The sequence below is a fragment of the Sardina pilchardus genome, chromosome 6 (genome assembly GCF_963854185.1).
Source record: "Sardina pilchardus chromosome 6, fSarPil1.1, whole genome shotgun sequence".
In the NCBI taxonomy this organism is placed as follows: Eukaryota; Metazoa; Chordata; class Actinopteri; order Clupeiformes; family Clupeidae; genus Sardina; species Sardina pilchardus.
Window position 1 is genome coordinate 27400479 of NC_084999.1, and position 24084 is coordinate 27424562.

A 24084-nucleotide genomic window follows, 5' to 3' on the forward strand; every position below is an offset into this window, starting at 1 on the left:
TTGTGATGAGTACTTGTCATTTAAAGTACAATAAGCTATATTCCACCCTTCTGTGTGCTTGATAACACCATCTGCCAGGAGGATGCCACCGTTTGCATTCACGGACACTTTTGACAGTGTTGGTAGTTTTTAGGGTGTAACTCGAAGACAGATCACATTAAGTAGCCTAAATCATATATTTTTGGAATGCTTGTGATGAGTACTTGTCATTTAAGGTACAATAAGATATATTCCACCCTTCTGTGTGCTTGATAACACCATCTGCCAAGAGGACACGACCGTTTGAATTGACGGACACTTTTGAACACGGGTAGTTTTTAGGGTGTAACTCGAAGACAGATCACATTAAGTAATTTAAATCATATATTTTTGGAATGCTTGTGATGAGTACTTGTCATTTAAAGTACAATAAGCTATATTCCACCCTTCTGTGTGCTTGATAACACCATCTGCCAGGAGGATGCCACCGTTTGCATTGACGGACACTTTTGACAGTGTTGGTAGTTTTTAGGGTGTAACTCAAAGACAGATCACATTAAGTAATTTAAATCATATATTTTTGGAATGCTTGTGATGAGTACTTGTCATTTAAAGTACAATAAGCTATATTCCACCCTTCTGTGTGCTTGATAACACCATCTGCCAGGAGGATGCCACCGTTTGCATTCACGGACACTTTTGACAGTGTTGGTAGTTTTTAGGGTGTAACTCGAAGACAGATCACATTAAGTAGCCTAAATCATATATTTTTGGAATGCTTGTGATGAGTACTTGTCATTTAAAGTACAATAAGCTATATTCCACCCTTCTGTGTGCTTGATAACACCATCTGCCAGGAGGACGCGACCGTTTGCATTGACTGACACTTTTGACAGTGTTGGTAGTTTGTAGGGTGTAACTCGAAGACAGATCACATTAAGTAGCCTAAATCATACATTTTTGGAATGCTTGTGATGAGTACTTGTCATTTAAAGTACAATAAACTATATTCCACCCTTCTGTGTGCTTGATAACACCATCTGCCAGGAGGATGCCACCGTTTGCATTGACGGACACTTTTGACAGTGTTGGTAGTTTATAGGGTGTAACTCGAAGACAGATCACATTAAGTAGCCTATATCATATATTTTTGGAATGCTTGTGATGAGTACTTGTCATTTAAGGTACAATAAACTATATTCCACCCTTCTGTGTGCTTGATAACACCATCTGCCAGGAGGACACGACCGTTTGCATTGACGGACTCTTTTGACAGTGTTGGTAGTTTTTAGGGTGTAACTCGAAGACAGATCACATTAAGTAGCCTAAATCATATATTTTTGGAATGCTTGTGATGAGCACTTGTCATTTAAGGTACAATAAGCTATATTCCCCCCTTCTGTGTGCTTGATAACACCATCTTGCGGGCTTGGTTCTTCCGTATGAATCAGGGCAGCAGTCCTCACAGCACACTGCCTGCAAACAGAGGGAAACAAAACACACAGAACGTGAAAAGACCATCACTGAAGCACTACTACAGCAACGATCACACAACAACAACAACAACGATCACACAACAACAACAATCACACAACAACAACAACAACAACAACAATCACACAACAACAACTATGTTCACACAACAACAACAACAACAACAACGTTCACACAACAATGATCACACAACAACAACAACAACGTTCACACAACAATGATCACACAACAACAACAACAAGGATCACACTACAACAACAATAACAACAATGATCACACAACAACAACAATCACACAACGATCACACAACAACAACAATGATCACACAATAACAACGATCACACTAGAACAATGATCACACAATAACAACAACAATCACACAACAACAACAACACGATCACACAACAACAACAATCATACAACAACAACAACAATCACACAACAACATCACACAAGAACAATCACACAATAACAACGATCACACAACAATGATCACACAACAACAACAACAACAATGATCACACATCACACAACATCAACAATCACACAACAACAATGATCACACAACAACAACAACAACAATCATCACACAACAACAACGTTCACACAACAACAACATCAACAACGACTTTCACACAACAATGACCACACAACAACAACAACAACAACAACAATGATCACACAACAACAACAACAAGGATCACACTACAACAACAATAACAACAATGATCACACAACAACAACAATCACACAACGATCACACAACAACAACAATGATCACACAATAACAACGATCACACTAGAACAATGATCACACAATAACAACAACAATCACACAACAACAACAACACGATCACACAACAACAACAATCATACAACAACAACAACAATCACACAACAACATCACACAAGAACAATCACACAATAACAACGATCACACAACAATGATCACACAACAACAACAACAACAATGATCACACATCACACAACATCAACAATCACACAACAACAATGATCACACAACAACAACAACAACAACAATCATCACACAACAACAACGTTCACACAACAACAACATCAACAACGACTTTCACACAACAATGACCACACAACAACAACAACAACAACAACAATGATCACACAACAACAACAACAAGGATCACACTACAACAACAATAACAACAATGATCACACAACAACAACAATCACACAACGATCACACAACAACAACAATGATCACACAATAACAACGATCACACTAGAACAATGATCACACAATAACAACAACAATCACACAACAACAACAACACGATCACACAACAACAACAATCATACAACAACAACAACAATCACACAACAACATCACACAAGAACAATCACACAATAACAACGATCACACAACAATGATCACACAACAACAACAACAACAATGATCACACATCACACATCATCAACAATCACACAACAACAATGATCACACAACAACAACAACAACAATCATCACACAACAACAACGTTCACACAACAACAACATCAACAACGACTTTCACACAACAATGATCACACAACAACAACAACAACAACAACAATGATCACACAACAACAACAACAAGGATCACACTACAACAACAATAACAACAATGATCACACAACAACAACAATCACACAACGATCACACAACAACAACAATGATCACACAATAACAACGATCACACTAGAACAATGATCACACAATAACAACAACAATCACACAACAACAACAACACGATCACACAACAACAACAATCATACAACAACAAGAACAATCACACAACAACATCACACAAGAACAATCACACAATAACAACGATCACACAACAATGATCACACAACAACAACAACAACAATGATCACACATCACACAACATCAACAATCACACAACAACAATGATCACACAACAACAACAACAACAATCATCACACAACAACAACGTTCACACAACAACAACATCAACAACGACTTTCACACAACAATGATCACACAACAACAACAACAACAACAACAATGATCACACAACAACAACAACAAGGATCACACAACAACAAGGATCACACAACAACAACAATCACACAACAACAATGATCACACAATAACAACGATCACTCAATAACAACGATCACACTACACCAATGATCACACAATAACAACAATCACACTACAACAACGATCACACAATAACAACAACAATCACACAACAACAACAACACGATCACACACAGCAACAACAATCACACAACAACATCACACAAGAACAATCACACAACAACAACGATCACACAACAACAACAACAATCATACAACTATCACACAACAACAAAAACAACAATGATCACACATCACACATCACACAACAACAACGATCACACAACAATGATCACACAACAACAACAACGATCACACAACAACAACAACAACAAAAATCCCCATCCAAGAGCATTGATATGCCTACAGTTAGTGTTCTTTTTCAAAAACAGTCTACAACAACCATCAGCCCACCAAAAAACAACACACAACAACGTCACTACCAGTGCACACAACAATAACACATACACCACAGAACAACAACAACAACAACAGACAACAACAGCAGTGGGGTTTCACAAAAGCAGAATTAAGACATCCAAGATAAGTGATAAAGCGAATAGCGTTGTCTGGTCATCCTTGCGCAACTCGTTTCACTAACGCCAATCCAACTATGTCAAGCCAGGTGTAAGTTTTGATATCAAAAAAGTAAAGTTTTACCTTTTTGAGTATTTTCTAAATATGACAGTAAAAGTAATGTAAAAGTGATGTAAAATACCTGTCATTTGCCCTCCTTATCCACCCGTTGCAGTAGACCATAACACAGCTGTTAATGGAAGCAAGGACTGAGGTGTCAAGGCCAGCATGCTTCAGCCTCTTCAGGAATTAGAAGAGTGGTGAGTAGCCAAACAAGGACAAACAAGGCCTTGTTTACATGCTGGCGGTCTTGTAGTTTGACACCACTCTCCTGTAACATGAAGACAGATCACATTAAGTTTGCATTGACGGACACTTTTGAGTAGTGGTAGTTTTTAGGGTGTAACAAGACAGATCACATTAAGTAGCCTAAATCATATATTTTTGGAATGCTTGTGAGGAGCAGGTGCCATTTATGGCATAATAAGATATATTCCACCCTTCTGTGTGCTTTACATTGACAGATACTTTTGAATAAAATTGAAAAGAGAGCCTTCTGGCAGCATTTGAGGATTAGTGACCCCATATCATACCACTTCAAAGCCTTAGACAGCCGGGAATTCAACACAGAGAGGAGTCCCCTCATCCAGTTGGTGCTAAGGCTCCAGCAGGAACCAAGTGGCGGAACCGGTGGCACTGGTCAGCATCAGGACACTGGCACCCCTCTTGGGGGAATAGGTACCAAACAAATGATCAACACTCACCTACTGGACAGAAACAACAGAAAAACAAGGCAAAATTATTTGACCCTTAACAGATAATACCAATTAGCAAAATACTTAACAATAGTAATGTTTTAGATTTAATTTAAGAAAAACCATGACAAGATACAGGCTCAGCAGTCACATTAATAAATTAATCAATTAATAAATCAACACCCCCCAGTATCAGTATTCCACTGATTTATAGCAGAGACACTTAAAGGACTTTGTTTATAGCTATAAAGTAGATGTTGCAGTATTTTGCACGTCTTTTTACATGAGACAAATTTCAAATGCAAACATATTGAATAGTCATTGCATTTAGCCATTCATTTCCCATGTAGGCCTATCTACAATTTGAGAGTTTACATTTCAGTGTGTTACACAGCTTTTTAATATGTTGTTAGAGCCAAGAGTTGGATATAACATATAACCAAAGAGAACAATAATTTATTAAGCTAATTACCACGTAGGATAACGTAGGATAACGTTATTGTTAACATATAACCAACGAGAACAATAATTTATTAAGCTAATTACCACGTAGGATAACGTAGGATAACGTTATTGTTGGCTAACCTACTTACACCTAAGTCATTTTACTTTGAATTGGGCTAAAGATCGCCCTTTCCAGCATTTACACATGTGAAAGTCTGTTGACCAGTAAATATTATTTTGATCGACATAAAAAAACAAACTATTATTAAATTTGAGGGACGAGAAAAAACGATGTTTCCTACCTTTCTCCATATGGCTATGTGCAGCGTGTTTCACGTATCTGCTCCTTCATGAGCCAATCACGATGTGTTTGACATAAACGTAGGCACGTAAAATCCACGTTGCTTCCGCGTTTTGGCTGTGGTGAAAAGACCGCGGGATTAATTTTGCGGCGGATGCAGTCACGATTGTAGGTCATCGACCAATCACATCCAAGTAATACGTACGTCACGTCCGCTCCTGAATACGGTTATGGCCCTGAGACTCGGACTGCGTTATACCTCAGACAGGGAACGGTGAAGGCTGGAGTCAGGAAACGATGTAGCTACGACATCAGCCTTCAAAATAAAAGCTAAAACTTTATAGCCGTTACCCCGTGCTGATTGGCTCACCTCCCATTGCCCAGAGCCACTCAGAAGGGCACTGGCAAGCTAACTTAAAGGGGCATGGACCTAGTCCTGCTACACATTGTTTTACTTTAACACAGGAAGCCCATTCTAATGCTTGGCATGTTTGTAATCAGGGACTGATTTAAAGGGAAGAGAAGTGGATACAAGGGTATTAATGCAGAGTGAAAACACAGAGTGACTGTTGGCTCAGTGGATTTGAAACAGTCTGTTAAGCTTCCAAGGTTGAGGTGGGGACCACACTTAAATGGGTCCGGGGGATTAATAAGCGTTACTATATAAAGAGGACGGAGACGCATTAATCTAAGCTAGAAATCCGAGTGTCAAGGTGACAAATGTCTATTTCACACGCGCGGCTGGGGTAAGTAATTACACACAAATGAACTTGTCAGTGGCGGCCGGGTGGCTTTGTAGCAAGAGCTCTCGCTCCTGCTCCATTGGGTCTCCCCACAGACCCACTACCACCTCACGCCTCCTCCCTGAAGGAAGCCAAGCCAGTGAGAACGGCCTTGATCCAAACAGGCAGCTCCGTGTACCTGGCGCTAAGAATACATTACATCTGAGCAAGAGGGAGAGAGAGAAAGAGAGAGCGAGAGAAGAGAAGAGAGAGAATGTGACCGAGAACAGAAATAGCAAGAGAGCAGGAGAGGGAGAAGGGGAATGAATTGGAGCATGGGATAAGATAGGGAATGAGCCCGGAGAGGAAATGCAGAAATTAAACTGAATAAATGGTTTACGTGGCACGACTGGTTGGGGCACCTGCACCACACGCTGGCGACCCGGGTTTGATTCCTGCCCCGTGGTCCTTTCCGGATCCCGCCCCAACACTCTCTTCCTCTCACTTCCTGTCTTTCTCTACTATCCTATCTGATTAAAGGCATAAAAGCCCAAAAATATACTTAAACAACAACAACAACAAAATTTGCAGTATAAAATAGTGAGGTCTGGTTGGAGTTGGGGGTAACCACATACAGTACATAGACATTACGTACACAAGACCTGCCATTTACATTTTATTTTTGATTTCATTTGTAACACCATCGTAAAATCCATTCCATGTCAACAGGGTGGTTTTGCAATAAAAAAAAAAACATAATACAATGCCAGATTAAAGAGATAGTCATTATTTAGCTGCAGAATTCAATATAAAATGTCAGTTTTATATACATACCATTTACATAATATCCTGCCAGGTGTATACTAGCCTTATCTGAAGAGATACCATTTCAATAAATCGTAGTGTTGTCCAAAACAATACATGCAATTGAAATTGAGAAAGTTAACTGGCTTTCCATCCTGTGTGCTGTTTCACAGGACTTTAGTCCAGTGGTGATCCATACACCTCCACCTCACAGAGTGTTAGATACTCTGCACGTCCAGGTATCACCACGGTAACATAGCGTCCCTCCATCCCATAACACTCAAAGGTCTTTGAGAACCCAGCAGGAATGGAAGAGATCACTGCACACCTGTCACAGATTATGTAGAGTAACATACACACACACACACACACACACACACATACACAGAGTCATTCACATGCACACACACATACAGTATATCTTCAGAGGACAATAATAAGGACAGTATTACATTTAGCAATGTAGAATCTGAGTCCTATACATTGATCAAGAAATTGAGAGACCATTTTTACCTGGGGTTGTTGATACCATTGTTCTGCAAAGAAGTTCCTATTCGTATTTCAGCCCCATTCAGTCTACTGGGAACGCTATCCACAGTGTTGGTGATTACCACAGAGAAGACTTTATGATTTTGGAGCAAATCCACTCTCCACCAGGGGTTGAGATGAGCTTTTGTGTGAGTACAGGAACCATGAAAATAATAGCCGTCACGATTCCCATCTATGGCATTGTATGCCAAGCCCATTCCATGAAGGTCTGACTGTGTTGCTTTCCCTTTTAAAGCCACATTCTCACCTGCATGGAAACATGGAGAGAACACTAAATGAGCAACTGCCAAATATTAAGCATTATGCCATGAATGGAGTGTTGGACACTGATGAAGATCTGTATTTCATCATATGTGAACATCTGTTCATATTCCAACACACCAACACACTAATAGATTAAGACAAGACACAGCCATATTAATACTGGAAAATCCTTACCCATAGGACACTTGACAGACCCCAATCCATCCCAAACTGGATGTACCGCAAAGCGGTACAAACTATGACCGACGCTGAGTCCTGCACATTCTCTCCGCAAAAATGAATCACGTTTGTTCATTTGTTTCCATCTCCTACTCCATCCCCTGCTGCAACTTATACAGTATGTATGTAAACTATATGTACCGCAAAGCGATACACAATATGACCGCCGCTCAGTCCTGCACATTCTCTCCGCAAATATCAATCACGCTTGTGTTTCCATCGCCTACTCCATCCGTACTGCAACTTTTATGTATGTAAATGAGTGTGTGCATGTGTGCGCTTGCTTTTGTGTATGAGTGCTTCTCTGTCTAGTGTGAGTGTGTGTCTGCTTGTGTGTGTGTTTTATGTGTCTCTGTGTATATGTTCACTGTGTTCTCTGCCGTCACTCACTCCAATATCAGATAACACACACACACACACACACTCACATGCGCGCGTGTGCACACACACACACACACACATACACAGGCACACACTCACACACGCACACAAACACACACACACACACACACACACACACACAGGCACACCCAGAGAGAGAGAGAGAGAAAGAGAGAACACACACAGAAAACACAGATAACACAGACACAGAGAGAGAGAGAGAGAGAGAGAGAGAGAAAGAGAACACACACAGAACATGCACATACACACCTATACACACATGCAAACACACAGATGGGCACACAGAAACGTACCCACATACACAGGCTATAGTACATCACACACACACTCAATTCTCAGCTCCGGTGGTCTCACAAAATGTACTCAAAGATGTGTGTGTGTGTGTGTGTGTGTGTGTGTGTGTGTGTGTGTGTGTGTGTGTGTGTGTGTGTGTGTGTGTGTGTGTGTGCACTGTGCATCTCTCTGTGTGTGTGTGTGTGTGTGTGTGTGTGTGTGTGTGTGTGTGTGTGTATGTGTGTGTGTGTGTGTGTGTGAGGTATGTGTAGGTGTGTGTGTGTGTGTAAGGGTGTAGGTGTGCATGCGTGTGGGCGTGTTTGTGCATGTGTTTATGTACATGTGTGTATGTAGTGGTGCGTGTGTGTGTAGGTATGCGTGTGTGTGTGTGTGTGTGTGTATTTATGTGTGTGTGTGTGTGTGTGTGTGTGTGTTCCTGCATGTTTGTTGCACCCAGAGCAACCATTCTCTTTTAAAACATATTTGGAAACTAGTTGATTAAAGGTTTCTAATGGTGTCACTTACATGTTTCTAGGAGAAAAACTAGCAGAGATTGAGATGTTTGGAACAGTTTTTGAAATCTCCAGGGGGGGATTTAGACTCCAGAGGGTTAATACCACCATCTACTGGCCGATGGGTATACAGTCCTGAATGTACACATAAATCCATTTATTTTATAGCCCCCCATGGATGAAATTCCACAAAACTTGGCATACTCCCAGAGGGTGTCAGGTTAATCATACACATGAAATTTGGTGCAGTTCATAACATCTCATCTGAAGATAGGGGCAATTAAAGCAATATTACATTGCATTTTCAATTTTTACCATGGGGGTGCAAATCACAAATGACTGGTTATAAGCTAAGTTGATGCAAGCTCTAGAGAACAACATACCATAAACATTTTGTCATCCTCGGTGCCACGGTTCAGGTAGTTATGTAGGAAAAACTGTCATTTTTGGGCTTCGGGCGGGGGCAGCGCGGGGGTGGAGTGACCCCCGGGGACGAAACGAAAATTTTCCATAGAAGTCTACTGGGGCTACAGGCCCACCAAGTTTCATGCGCTCCGGTGTTACGGTGTCCCGGGAATCGTTGACGAAAAATGACGGGAAAAAAGAATAAAAAAAAAAAACTTTGACAACAACTATATGACCGCTTCGCTAGCTACGCTAGCGGCGGTCATAATTAGTGTGTGCATGTGTGTGCTTGCTTTTGTGTATGTGTGCTTCTCTGTGTGTGAGTTTTCGCTTGTGTCTGTGGTGGGGGTAAAGGGATGTGTGTGTGTGTGTCTGTGTGTGTGTGTGTGTGTGTGTCTGCTTCCCTGTGTTTGTGTGTGTTTTATGTGTTTTTGTGTGTGTTTGTTCACTTGTGAGTGAGTGTGTGTGTGTGTGCATGTTTGTGTTTGGGGGAGTGTGTGTGTGTGCATGCATGCATGTGGGTGTGTTTGTGCATGCGTGTGTGTACGTGTTTAGGTGTGCATTGTATGTTTGTGCATGCAGGTGTGTGTGTGTGCTAATGCCTGCCTGTCTACTGTTTGTGTATGTGTGTGTCTTTGTGTGTGTGTGTGTGTGTTTATGCATGTGTGTGTACGTGCATGAATGTGAGTCTGTGCGCACCTGTGTGTATGTATGTGTGTGTCTGTGGTTGTCTGTGTGTTTGAATGTGTGTGTGTGCATGTTTATGTGTGTGTATGTGTGAGTTTCTGTCCGATTTTCAAAAATTAGGTATCGTTGGAATCCTTGGACCTGCCCGAGTTCAACACACCCTATGACGTCAATTTCCGCCAAGATTATTTCGTTCTCAAATTTTGTCCGATCGACACCAAACTTGACACAGAGCATCCTCAGGCAATGCTTCACAAAAGTTATCACTTTTTTTCGTCGGAAATACAACCGTTTGCCCATAACAGCCAATCGAAATTTGCCCTTGCACGCATCAAAACCAAACTTGGTACATGGACTTGGGACCCCGCCAGGCGGACGTTCTGTGACCTTTGACCTCTAGCGGGCACTGCAATTAGCAAGAAGGCCTTTTGGCCTGATTATGTAGCTGTTGATATGTCTGGAATTAAAACTTGCTAGTGGTGTCTGGCGGTAATACTGTGGGAGGTCCTTAGGCTGACCCTGCTTAACTTGTGACGTCAACGTAATTGATTCGGCTGCCATTTTGGATTTAATCAAAACCACTTAAACATTTCCACAGGTCACAAAATTTGTCTGATCTTCACAAAACTTCACACAGATGATATTTAGTCCGAGTCTAACAAAGGCCTTGCTTTCGGAACGAAATCTTAACCTGTTCGCCGGCAACAGCTGATCGAAATTGGCGGAAAAGTCACCGAACAGGAAGTGAGCTCACATCTCGGGTTGTTTGACATAAAAATTCTTGTGACTGCTTAAAACTATATACCTGACGTAACGGCATTGAGTTACAATGGCAACTCTGCCTTCTGACCTGTTGCTAGGCCCCCTCATTGCTGCTTGCAGCTATATTTACATTTGTTTGTGCATATGTGTGCGTATTGTGCCAAATATACTGTACATATATATTCATTTATTGAATGGTCCCCCATGAATCAAATTACACACAATTTGGCATACACTCATAGGGTGTCATAATGATCATACACTGCCAATTTCGTGCAGTTTTGAACCTGTCAACCAAAGATACCTATGATTACAATGCCTAATTTTTGCTTTTTCATTTTTGACACACACATTTTCAAAGCTCTATCTGTTTTTTTCAAAGCTCTACACACAAATTCAATAATTCCTCAAACAAAATGCAAAAAGTGCCCCCTATCTTGCAAAACACAGCATTCAAAATATTGTAAACATATCTCAAAAGCAAGCATTTGTCTCACATCATAAACACATTTTCCATAGTATTATAAACTATTTGTACTATCATTTACACACTGTTACTCTAGATCTAAAGCACTTTTGTTTATTGATTTATTTTTTTTAAATACAGTGAATAACTCAATCCAATCAATATTGGAACCAAAAATATGTATTGTTTGCACACATAAGGACAGAGTCTGAGGCACTGATGACTAAGTGTGGCATTTTCATTGGTTGTGTTTGAAATAGGAAAACAAGTTACTTCCTGATAGACAGTGTTGTGCATGTTCACACTCTTCAGTAACTAGTTCAAAGTTCAGTTCACACACGTGCAAAGTGAACTGTTCACGTTCATAGTTCATCATTTTTAATTTTGAACTAGTTCAAATTCAGTTCATTTGAATGAAAATCTGTTTCTGACGGAATATAGCCTACAGTCACCTGTTGTTCTCATCTAATTGAGAATGTCCGTAAATTGGGCTTTATTTCGCTGGGCAGATACATTTCTTTTAAGTCTATGGCAGGTACAGGCGCCTAATAAATGCGGCCACGCATTTATTAATAATTAATGATAAATGCGTCAGCTGTGCATGCCTGACAGCAGAAGAGTGTAGTTTTTACACCGGGAGTGAGGAAGCTGCCTTGCTGCATTACCTGCAGCGATGGAACTGTTCAGTGACATACTGTAGGGCTCTTTGAACACGTTATGCATCCTTCTATCATCACTGACAAGTGCAGAATCTTTCCGCGACTGCATTCACATAGCAGCGGTTTTGTGCACAATGCAACATGCTTAACGTGATCATGGGTAATGTAGTAAGGTAGTGCAAAGCTGTAGTTTAGGAGTGGCGCCCGTGGGCAGTGAGTGTGACAACGACATAGGCCTACTGTTCCTAAATTGCCAGCAGATAGTGTCACGTGACTTCTCAGGACAAAATAAATTCCGTAACGTTTATTTGGACATCAACAGTGACGTTCGTCGTTCATTTCCCATAATCTGAGCGAATTCACGTTCAAATTCATTATTTACAAATGTGTCACGTTCAGTTCAGCGTTCACAGAAAAATGAACGTGTTCAATGAACACGTTCTTTTGAACTCGTTCATGCACAACACTGCTGATAGATTTGTATGTGTTAGGTAGACAATTGTGTGTATTGAGTTGCAAAAAGTTAAAAGCCACATTGAAAACTGTGTCAAGGTTGAGAATTAGTGTATGGTTTTGTTGAATTGATGTACACCGGCCATCACAGAAAACGAAATCATGCAAAACGATCCAGACATCCCACTAACCTCAGGCAACTCAAACAGTCCTCACGTACCGAAACCTCCTTCTCCATGGGCTTATGGAACTGCCAATCCGCAGTCAATAAAGCTGACTTCATCACTGGGTATGCCAACCACCTTTCCCTGGATCTCCTTGCTCTCACTGAGACTTGGATCAAGCCAGAAAACACAGCCACCCCAGCTGCACTCTCCACCAACTTCTCGCTCTCCCACACCCCTCGGCCAACTAGACGAGGAGGTGGAACGGGTCTGCTAATTTCCAGAGGTGGGACAAAGTCATTGTTTGGCAAGTCACAAGTTAGTCTCAATTCATTGCCCTCAAGTCCCGAGTCAAGTCCCGAGTCAAGACAGGCAAGTCCCGAGTCAAGTCCAAGTCAAAGGCCAACAAGTCTCAAGTCAAGTCCCAAGTCCTACGGTCTGACTTTCGAGTCCTTTCGAGTCTTTTTAAAAATCGAGTTAAACAGGTATTTTGTCAATTGAATGTGTGCGTGCTGGAGAGATTAGATTGAGATGCAAATCTGTCTAGCAGAAATGTCAAATGGTATCTCTAGCACATTCTCAATGAAATATAGGCCCTATGTGTTAACATATGTGCTCAATTTGTTAAGAAACCACTGATAGGCCTACACAAGCTGAAATAGTTTTAAAACGTGTGACCATGTTTATTACATTACAAAAATAGGCAAAGCCGTATTGCCATAAGGGGGATACAGATAACTCACAGCAGTGGCAATCCTAGTCTCTGCTCAAACCTCCAGTCCACACACACAGAAAATGGTGTGTCTTGTGTCTATTTCATATTTTGAATTCATAAACTTGACATATTTTGTTAACAATTTATAGCATTTTAGGATCTGCATAATTACTTATAGCTAAAAATATTCAGTAATTTGAATACTTCGTATTGATAACACTTCTTTAATGATATTACAGGGTGGTGTGTAGGTCTAATTGAGTGCCTGTCACTTTAAGAAGTACGTGAACGTAATTGGTTTCATTCGGTTAGAAAAATAGTCACATAGTTCAAGGATATATGTTTTCATTAAATAAAATGAATGTTAAAAAAACTGACAAGGTAAAGAAAATATTTCTGATGTCATAGAAAATATCTTGCAATGTTAACTTCTATGATTTAGGTAGGTTACCGTGGCATGGCATTGTTGTCCCGTTCACTTTTTCCTTGGTCATGTTTAATTGGGTGGGTGCTTAACTTACTCTACCATGACATGGAGTTTGATATGTATCCAATGAGTAACAACCAGTGCTCAAAACAAAACGTTATAGTAGCCTATTCTCCTCCTGCTAATGTTAGTGGAATGGATTTAATGTGAATGTACACAAAAAGACGCAGTGGCTATATGATAGCCTACAGCGCATGTTTGAGGTGAAAATGTTCCACCTTTTAAAAGCCTAATCCTAATCGTGGTTAAATCCATCAATTAGACACCAGAATCAGTAGGGTAGGCTACCAGTTTTGTTTCATAGTAGCCTACCAGGCATGTCAAAAGCAGGCTGAAGCTGGGAGGAATTTAACAACTTCGACACAGTCAGTCGTTTCTTGTTGGTCTCCACGTAATTTTTGTAGGCAAACGAATTAACGAAATAATCTTAGGTATCATTTTGCTGGCGCATTCACGTTCGTTGTCTGGCCCTGCGTGTTGTCTATCTTGTTCCGCGTGGTTGGCCGCTGTCGAATCAAAACAATCTACAGTAGGCCTAAGTGATCTGATTGGATTTTGTGCCAAATACGCGCATTGTCTCACGCACAGGTGCACACACATAAATATCAGTCCGTGTCTACATTTTATCTTTCGTTTTTTTTATGGGAAGTAGCAAGTCTTTACAAGTCAATAGGCGCAAGTCCAAGTGAAAGTCCGAGTCATTGATGTTAAAGTCCAAGTCGAGTTGCAAGTCTTTTTATATTTTGTCAAGTCGAGTCTAAAGTCATCAAATTCATGACTCGAGTCTGACTCGAGTCCAAGTCACATGACTCGAGTCCACACCTCTGCTAATTTCTAACAACTGGACTTTCACTCCACTGCTACAAGCAAACAGATATGACTCGTTTGAATACCATACCATCACAGTAACGGCCCCAGTAAAACTCTATGTGATCGTCATCTACCGCCCACCAGGCCAACTAGGTGCTTTTCTGGACGAGATGGACACTTTGCTGTCTTCCATCCCTGAGCAAGACTATCCGCTACTCGTCCTCGGCGATATGAACATCCACTTAGACGCTCCAGGCTCAGCAGACTTCTTGGCCCTGGCACACTCATTCAATCTCGAGCTGACTCGCAGCCCACCCACTCACAAAGCTGGCAAAGAGCTTGATCTAATCCTCACCCGGAACTGCACCACAGACTCCCTCTGGGTAACACCGCTCCATCTCTCTGACCATTTCTTCATTCGATTTAATGTCAGCCTGACGGAACAACCCCTGACTCCTCAACCAATGGTCACGTTCCGCCGCAACATCCGCAACCTGACTCCAGCCCACTTCTCCTCTACAGTTGCCTCCAACCTACCTCCACTCAACTCCTTCTCCACTCTGGAGGTCAACGATGCCACGGACTCGCTCTGCTCCACACTGAGCTCGTGTCTGGACAAACTGTGCCCTCTAACTACAAGGCCAGCGCGATCCAAACACTCCCATCCATGGCTAACTGACACCCTACGCACACAGCGGACCAAACTCAGAGCTGCAGAAAGGAAATGGCACAAATCAAAAACAACAGATGATCTCAAACACTACCAGACACTCCTATCCTCCTTCTCAACTAGCATCACGGCTGCTAAAACAGACTTCTACAATGACAAGATCAACAACGCCACAGACTCCCGGAAACTCTTCTCAACCTTCAAAACACTACTCAACCCTCAGCCACCTCCTCCTGCGTCCAACCTCACTGCAGACAGCCTAGCCTCATTTTTTACAAACAAAGTGGCGGCAATCAGCAGTCAATTCTCTTCACCAGACGCAGTTGCTATAACCTCTCAAAACCCTGGAACATCCCTTTCAACATTTGCGCCTCTCTCCGAGAGTGATGTAGATAGACTCCTGACATGCAGCCGTCCTACCACATGTGCGTTGGACCCTATACCGACGAACCTGCTTCAGTCCATCGGCCCGACCGTCACACCAGCCATCACGCATGTGATCAATGCCTCCCTAACATCTGGCACGTTCCCAGCGGCATTCAAGGCGGCCCAGGTTACACCTCTACTTAAGAAACCTTCACTCGACACGGCTCAAGTTGAGAACTACCGTCCTGTTTCGCTACTGCCTTTTCTATCCAAAGGTATAGAGCGAGCAGTTTCGAGACAAGTCTCAGAATTCCTTTCACAGAATAATCTCCTGGATCCAAATCAATCTGGATTCAAGACCGGCCACTCCACCGAAACGGCTCTGCTGGCTGTAACAGAAGCCTTAAAGGAGGCCAGGGCGAACGCTCAGTCATCAGTGCTCATTCTGCTTGACTTATCGGCTGCCTTTGACACTGTAAATCACAGCATCCTTCTCTCTATACTCTCAGACATGGGAATCTCTGGCTCAGCTCTCTCCTGGTTTGAATCCTACCTCACAGGCCGCTCGTTTAAAGTATCATGGCTTGGACAACTTTCTGCACCTCACTTCCTCTCCACAGGGGTCCCCCAGGGCTCTGTGCTGGTCTTTGCTATCTACACCACCTCCTTGGGACAGATCATCCACTCGCATGGCTTCTCATACCACTGCTATGCTGATGACACACAGCTTTATCTGTCCTTTCCACCGGATGACCCCTTGGTCTCCACACGAATCTCAAACTGCCTCTCAGACATATCATCATGGATGAGGGCACACCACCTTCAGCTAAACCTCTCTAAAACAGAATTGCTAGTCCTCCCAGCCAAACCTACAATTCATCATGACATCAACATCAAGATCGACTCCCTGTCTGTTGCACCCACCAGGACTGCAAGAAACTTAGGAGTCGTTCTTGACAACCAACTGACCTTCTCCGATCATGTAGCCTCAGTAGCCAGGTCATGCCGCTACGCGCTTTACAACATACGGAAAATCAGGACCTACTTGACTCAAGATGCTACCCAACTCCTGGTACAGGCAATAGTCATCTCTCGACTTGACTACTGTAACGCCCTCCTGACAGGTCTCCCAGCCTGCGCTGTTAAACCCCTTCAAATGATCCAGAATGCAGCAGCACGCCTGGTCTACAACCAACCCAAAAGGGCACATGTCACCCCACTGCTCATCCAGCTACACTGGCTACCGCTGGCCGCACGCATCAAATTCAAGACTCTAACGCTTGCCTACAAAGTACTCTCCGGCTCTGCCCCCACCTATCTCAATGCCCTCATACAGGCATATGCCTCCACACGACCGCTGCGCTCCGCCAGCACGCGCAGGCCAATCCAAACTTTTCTCATCTGTCGTCCATCGTTGGTGGAATGCACTATCTGGTCCAACTAGGGCAGGAACATCCCTAGCCATCTTCAAAAAAGGTCTGAAAACCCAGCTCTTCAAAGAACATCTCCTCTCATAGCACTATTTCAGACAATCGCACTCACTCATGCACTTATTCACTTATTATGCACTTACTAGACCCACTGATGCACTTATTGTATTTATTTATTGTTGTTCAAAATGCTCTTAAAAATCCTAATTGTTTTTTTTCCCATGTTGTAAGTCGCTTTGGTTAAAAAGCGTCAGCCAAATGAAATGTAATGTAATGTAATGTAATGTAGAGTTGTGAAGTTTGAGTCAAAGGTTTTAGAAATGGCAAATACTATTTGCACCCGGGTGGAAATAATGAACATTACTATTTACACCCAGGTGCAAATAATCAACAATACTATTTACACCCGATGTCTAACATCCATTTACTCTGTCAATAGGCCAGTGTATTTACCAGCTCTACAGTAGGCTTGGCCTAATTTAGTTTTTAACAGTTTTTAGCTGTTTTGCCATGTCTGGGTTACTTGGAAGTGATCATACAAATATTAGGCTAATGAGTGGTCATATGGTAGCTTGATCAAAGGCAAGCTATAGTTCAAAGAGTTGTTTTCTGAGTTGTCTTCCAGGCAGCGCTGCCACTGTTGATTTAAATGCACTTAATCCTACTCCTAACCCTAACCCTAACCTTAACCCATGCCTAACCCCAGCGCCTTCCAGGCAGCGCTGCCTTGAAGACAACATTGGGGGCTCAAAACACCAAGAAACCTTTCTACTCACAACTACTGAAGCCTACTTCTACACTTAACTGTACTCATAACTGAAATAAAACTAGTCAATCTTTGACAGGTTCAAAAAGCACAAACTCTTATTTGCCGCGAGGTAACGTCATCTAAGAAAAAAGAAGTCGTTTGTACTTTGGCATGCAAAAAGTAGACTCACTTCAGCAGGGATACGAACCTGAAACCGCAGATTCACAACACGATTACTAATCCACGGCACTACATTCCATTGCATCAATACATGGTACTACTAATGTTTGAATGACTTGTTGTGGTTGCTAGGTAACGGTAAGCAAACTGAAAGATCGTATTTCTTGATTTTGCTTACAAACGGACGGCTTTACCCGTTCACTGAACAAGGTTTATGGAAATTTAGCACCACTTTCTCATCTAAAATATTGTTTTAATAATCCTAACTTGTTAGATTTAGGATTTAGGTTGGCCATCTCCTGCCAAGATGGTCCCGCTATGTTGGATAGCACACATTTCAGGTTTGGGTGCAAATAAGAAAATGCCTCCATTCCACTATTTAATGTACACCCGGGTGCAAATAAATTGGGTTGACATGGCCCCTATGCCCTATGGTTCTCGACATATTCACAGAAAACTGTGTGCTGTGTCGTTGTGCGGCGGTCATAAATATACTTACCACATACTCACTATACCTACAGTAGTGATTAGGCGACTGTAAAAGGAAGGGTTAAGGGCCGCTCACACCAAGAATGATAACTATGACGATAACTATAGACAAATATTACTCTCATTATGAATGACTAACGATAATGACATGAAGAACGATGGGGTTCACTTTCTGACCGGTTTTGAGAATGATAAATAGCTAACCACAGATCAGAGCCCATTGCATTTTAACCATCACATTCATTAACACTAGGAGAGACTCTTCTTATTGTTGGTCAGTGTAGACGCTTTTATCGTTATGGTTATAGTTTTATTGTTCTTGGTGTGAGTATTCAATTTACCCATTTATTTACAAGAACGATGCTTACCATTTGGAGCTGGATATCCATACACCTCAACCTCACAGAGTGTTAAATTATTGTTGTGTCCAGGCAGAAAAACATTAAGATAACGTCCCTGTATCTCATTATTCAATATGAAGCTGTGGGATCCACCAGCGGGGATGGAGGATATGACCGCTGCCCTGAAAGTAAAGAGTTATAGTGCTTTATGTACATACTATATGCTACATATTCACCATCATCCCTGGTTCCTTGTCACTTAATTACTTGAGGCATTTTTGAAACTCACAGTGGATTGCTATTGCCATTGTCCAGCAGGGAGTTGCCAATATGAATCTTAGCTCCGTTGAGCTGCTCAGAGCAGCAGTCTCCTCTGTTGGTGACGATGACGGAGGTGATGACGTATGGATTCAGAAGATCAACCCTCCACCAGGGATTCGTTTGTTGATCAGTGAGGGTGCAGGATCCATGATGAAAATGTGGGTCACGATTTCCATCTATGGCATTCTGGGCATCACTGTACTGTCCCCATGGGTTTTCAATTAGGTCTGATTGTGTGGCCTTTCCATACAATGCCAAATTTTTAGCTGTAAAGAAAAATATTTTCTATTCACATCACTTAAACAGAAGGATTGTATCATTTTATAATCTTGGATTAAGGAAATCATACAGTTTAAAACGCTTTTTATAAATCACCTGCAGCATGTACAGTGTGGCCATATAGCCAACCCACACACATGAAATGCACCTGTAGACATGGAACTTGACGTGCTTGTTGCCCCACCAGGCTGATAAGGCCAATAAGAACTCTAGACCATGCAGGGGCCACTCTCTCGTCACATTTGGGCCCAGCAGGGATCACAAATACATCAAGATGTATTTCCAAATAAAATACCAAATACCCACCTTCAAATTTTATCAAAATAAGCTACAAAATACAGCAGCCAAACAATGTATCAAAATGAAATACTGTATTTTTGAATTTTCAAAATACTACAAAACATTTTTTTTTCTGATTGTTTAAGCACATTCTTTGCAACGATTGGCTATTTTTGCAAAATTCTACACACGACTAAGAAAACCTTTCACCAAATCAGCAAAACATTGTAGTTCTATAAAGCCGATAAACCTGGCGTAACTCTTCACACCTTTGTGAAAATTGTGTTTTCGTATCAAACAGTTAACACAAGCCATCATATTAATAAGCACACAATGCACCAACTACACACTGATAGTATGAATAAAAAACACATCTGGTTTTTGCTTTTTCTGTGCACCAGGTAGGCTATGTCAGTTTGAGGTCATGCTTTTGTCATAGTTCTGTAAACATGCAGGGATCCAAACTTTTGTGTTTATATACACACGTCAGAACAAACACAAGTGTTTTTTGGGGGATGACGGTCATTCCAGCGCCAGGCTGAGAATAACTCTTCTATTGTATTGGATCCAAGATTGCAGAGTATGGCGGGAGGTTGAGTGCAGTAAAGAGTGGGTTCAATGCCCTGTAGTCTAAGGCAGCGGGGGAAATATCCTATCCAGCTCATGGCCATAACATCATGACAAATACAGCACAGCAGGCCCATGCACAGCACTACAGTATGAAGTTCCAGATTCAGCACCAATGATACTATAGCGTACTTGCACATAGTCATTATCGTAGTTGTTTTACACATTCACTGTTTCTTTCAAAAGGGACTCTGTAGATTTGTTTCATTCGGATTCTGTTGTGGACAAGTACACAGCATAATACAGAAATGCTCACATTGTGTGTTTTGGAAGGTGGTGTCATTGTCTTATTTATAGTGCTTAGGCTGATTGCAGCTGGACAGTTGGCAAAATAGTGTACATAATAGCCATACATGTGTATAGTGTTGCTAGGAGTGTGTTGATCATTTGGAAATTGAGTGTAAAGCAGTGAGTTGTGTTTACAGTTCCGCAAAATGAGTGCTGTTCAGCGGACTGTCGAGTCTTGCAAAGTGTGTGTTACAAACTGAGTGCAAAGCGGTGTTTGTGCTTTTAGTTTTGCAAACTCAGTGAGTATAAGCATGGCATTCAGAAAAAAACTGTAGACGTAATTTTCGTCTATCCCTTCACTTGCACACTATCTGGAAAAACATCTGAAAGCAAGAGACTTCGGTAACTCAAGGAACCCTTCCTTAAGTATACTTATTTACTCTATCGTTGTAATATATTGCCCACTATGAATCAGTGACGATAAGACAAACAATCCAAATGGATGAGTTATTTAGAATATTGAACTAAAGCATTTTAAGTTATTTACGTAACACCATCACTACCACACTTATGGTGAGTTTCATCACATTGCACAACATATACTGTATCAATGTAAACACAGAAAAAGTACAAATAAAAATTATATATATATTTCCAGGTTAAATTCGTGTTGCGATTCATGTGTTGCGATCTAAGCTTGTGAACTCAAGTGTTTGTGCTGTCCTTGTGTGAGCAAAGGAGTGTGTTTAATCTTAGCTAGTGGTGTCTTCTCAGTTGATGCCTTTAAGCACAACTAACTTCTTAAACAGTGTTGCATTCAGACAACGCCCATGTGGCCTGTTAATCAGTCCAGCAAAGGAAAATAAACTCTGGAACAGAAGACGGAATGATGGTATTGAATCTTACAAAAAGGTTTTTGATGAAGGGATACTGGTCCAAGGATGGCAAGTTTTGTTTTGTGAGTGCAATATATGGCCCCTTCTCAACCTCTCTCCTCAATCCTCGATTCTCGGTCCTCCAGGGTCGTTCCCACTGATCTATAAAGAACACTGGATAGACAATCCCATTGTTGCCGCCCCATCATTCTTTATCTAGATCAGTGTGAGCGAGAACCGAGGAAGGAAGGGAGTATGGATAAAAAGACGAATGAGAGGGGCCCCGTGTGTGCATGACCATAGCAAGTGTGAACAGTGCCAAAATTGCCTAGTGGCCGAGATTGGCATCACAACTGCTTGACTTTGCAAAGGTGCCACAGAGAAAGAGATGTTGTGCTTTATAGAAAGTTAGATAGATCTCATCACAGTGTCTCACAGAAAGTATTTTACGGTGTTTTGAAAATAGAAAAATACACAACACTGAAGTATTTTGATACAAAATCTGAAGGCATTTTCATCATCTCAATAAAATACAAATTACAAAATAGTATTTTGTATTTGAAATACACATTTTAAATACATGTATTAGAAATACTGCCCATTCCAGTATGCAATTTCGTAATTTTCCAAAATGTTGCTATATTACTTTACAATACTTGTCGTTATGTGAAACAGTGTGATAAATAGTCAATCAAAGTTTGTCATTTTTTACCTGTAGGTAGTGCCAGAACTGTAAATCCTGACACATGGAGAACGATAATCAAAAAAAGGGTCTCCATTCTAGGAAGGAGAAGTTAAGTTTTAGTAGTAATCACTTGAGAAATATGCACATTATAACAAGTTAGTCCAAAAAATGCATTGCCCTTCATAATACTATCTTTACAAAACAAAAATGCAAAAAGTAAAATGTCATCACGCTTTCCACTCCTCTGTTATGGGGTGCTTTGTATATTATAATTGTAAGTTCTCTGTAGATTCTCACCACATAGACATGATGTAAACACTCTCCCTCTTACCTTGCCATGGTGTGCTTCTTTTTCATATACACACACTTGTATCTGTCTGAAGAAGTGACATGTATCTCATAGCTTAGAAGCTTTCCCACCATAAATATAGCCACTAATTGCCCCCACCCCTTCTTGCCGTCGCAAGGGGGGGTGGGGCAATTGGGCGGTTGCCCAGGGCCTCGCACTCTGCTGGGCCTCGCACCTGGTCAATGATGTTAACACCATCATTCACAGTATAGGTTTGCTTAAAATGGCACAGCGCCTGCTTTAGAGGCCACTGTTCCCACCTAGTTTGACCTACTGTACAGTATAATCAAATGATTGACCTCTTTGGAAAGCTAAGACACAGAGTCGAGATAATCAGAATAACTGTGTGTACTGACACATGGCCACAGAGGCTAGAATATAGTTTATTCTTCCTGGCGGATTGCAACCATCTCTGAACTGACCACATATCAGCCTATATCAGTCTAAGTCATATAAAGTGACCTAGAAGCAACTGAGCCCTATATGTCTTGTGAAGCTGGGTGCAAAAGTAGATCAACATAGCATTAAATATGAGTGCTGTAGACCATCATTTGCCAAGGTATGCTCATGCATTTTAAAATCCCCTATGGAAACTCCCCATAGGAGTTTTGGCCATCCAAAATGCATACTGACAATCAAATGCTTACTGCACATAAACCCTTTTGGATTGTATGTCAGTTGTTCTGATATAGAATGACTATACAAAATATGGAATAATTGCACAAAAGTCTCTATTTTTGCATTTACTTTGTTGGTTCAATTGTTATATATAAGCTAGACTATACATCTGCACAATTTATATTGTATAAAACAACATGAAGATTCTATTTCTATGCATTCTTGTGAATACTTTGTTTTTAAGACATAGTATGATTAATCTGACAATGTAAAGCACTATACAGATTGTACATAAGGATTTCCAAGAGTTCAATCTATGAAATGGTGTATAACATTACTATGCTACATAGCATGATGCATACAATTGATTAAGAATGGTGGGGGGAGGTGGTGGAGTGGGGTAATGGGACGGTTTTGACGATGATAATTGGACAAAATATGAGGGGAAAACGTCAGGGGGTTCAAGCTCATGTATTACGTTTCAATTCTCTAACTTACTTCATGCCATGCGGTTGTCACAGTCTCAATTTGACTCTTGGTGATAAGGCTAAGAGTTGTCCAAATGTGATGTTTGG

At 41.3% G+C, this 24084-nt stretch overlaps 1 protein-coding gene and 1 long non-coding RNA gene across 3 annotated transcripts; both read right to left on the bottom strand.

The window, feature by feature from the left end:
* Positions 1-983: 983 nt before the first annotated feature.
* On the bottom strand, positions 984-5789 carry LOC134083117 (uncharacterized). 2 transcript variants are annotated; one of them, XR_009939702.1, is made up of 4 exons: positions 5673-5789; positions 4765-4938; positions 4314-4502; positions 984-1455 (listed from the first exon to the last, which is right to left on the bottom strand). It is a non-coding gene; the product is annotated as an uncharacterized LOC134083117 (long non-coding RNA). The 2 variants fall into 2 exon arrangements; XR_009939703.1 differs by having other exon boundaries at positions 4765-4935; positions 5673-5787.
* Positions 5790-7374: 1585 nt separating this feature from the next.
* Positions 7375-22881, bottom strand: LOC134083432 (fucolectin-6-like). The gene is made up of 6 exons (XM_062539756.1): positions 22874-22881; positions 22570-22637; positions 19538-19835; positions 19276-19430; positions 7711-7993; positions 7375-7525 (listed from the first exon to the last, which is right to left on the bottom strand). Exons 1-6 carry the CDS (start codon positions 22879-22881, stop codon positions 7375-7377), a joined length of 963 nt encoding a protein of 320 aa, XP_062395740.1.
* Positions 22882-24084: the final 1203 nt, after the last annotated feature.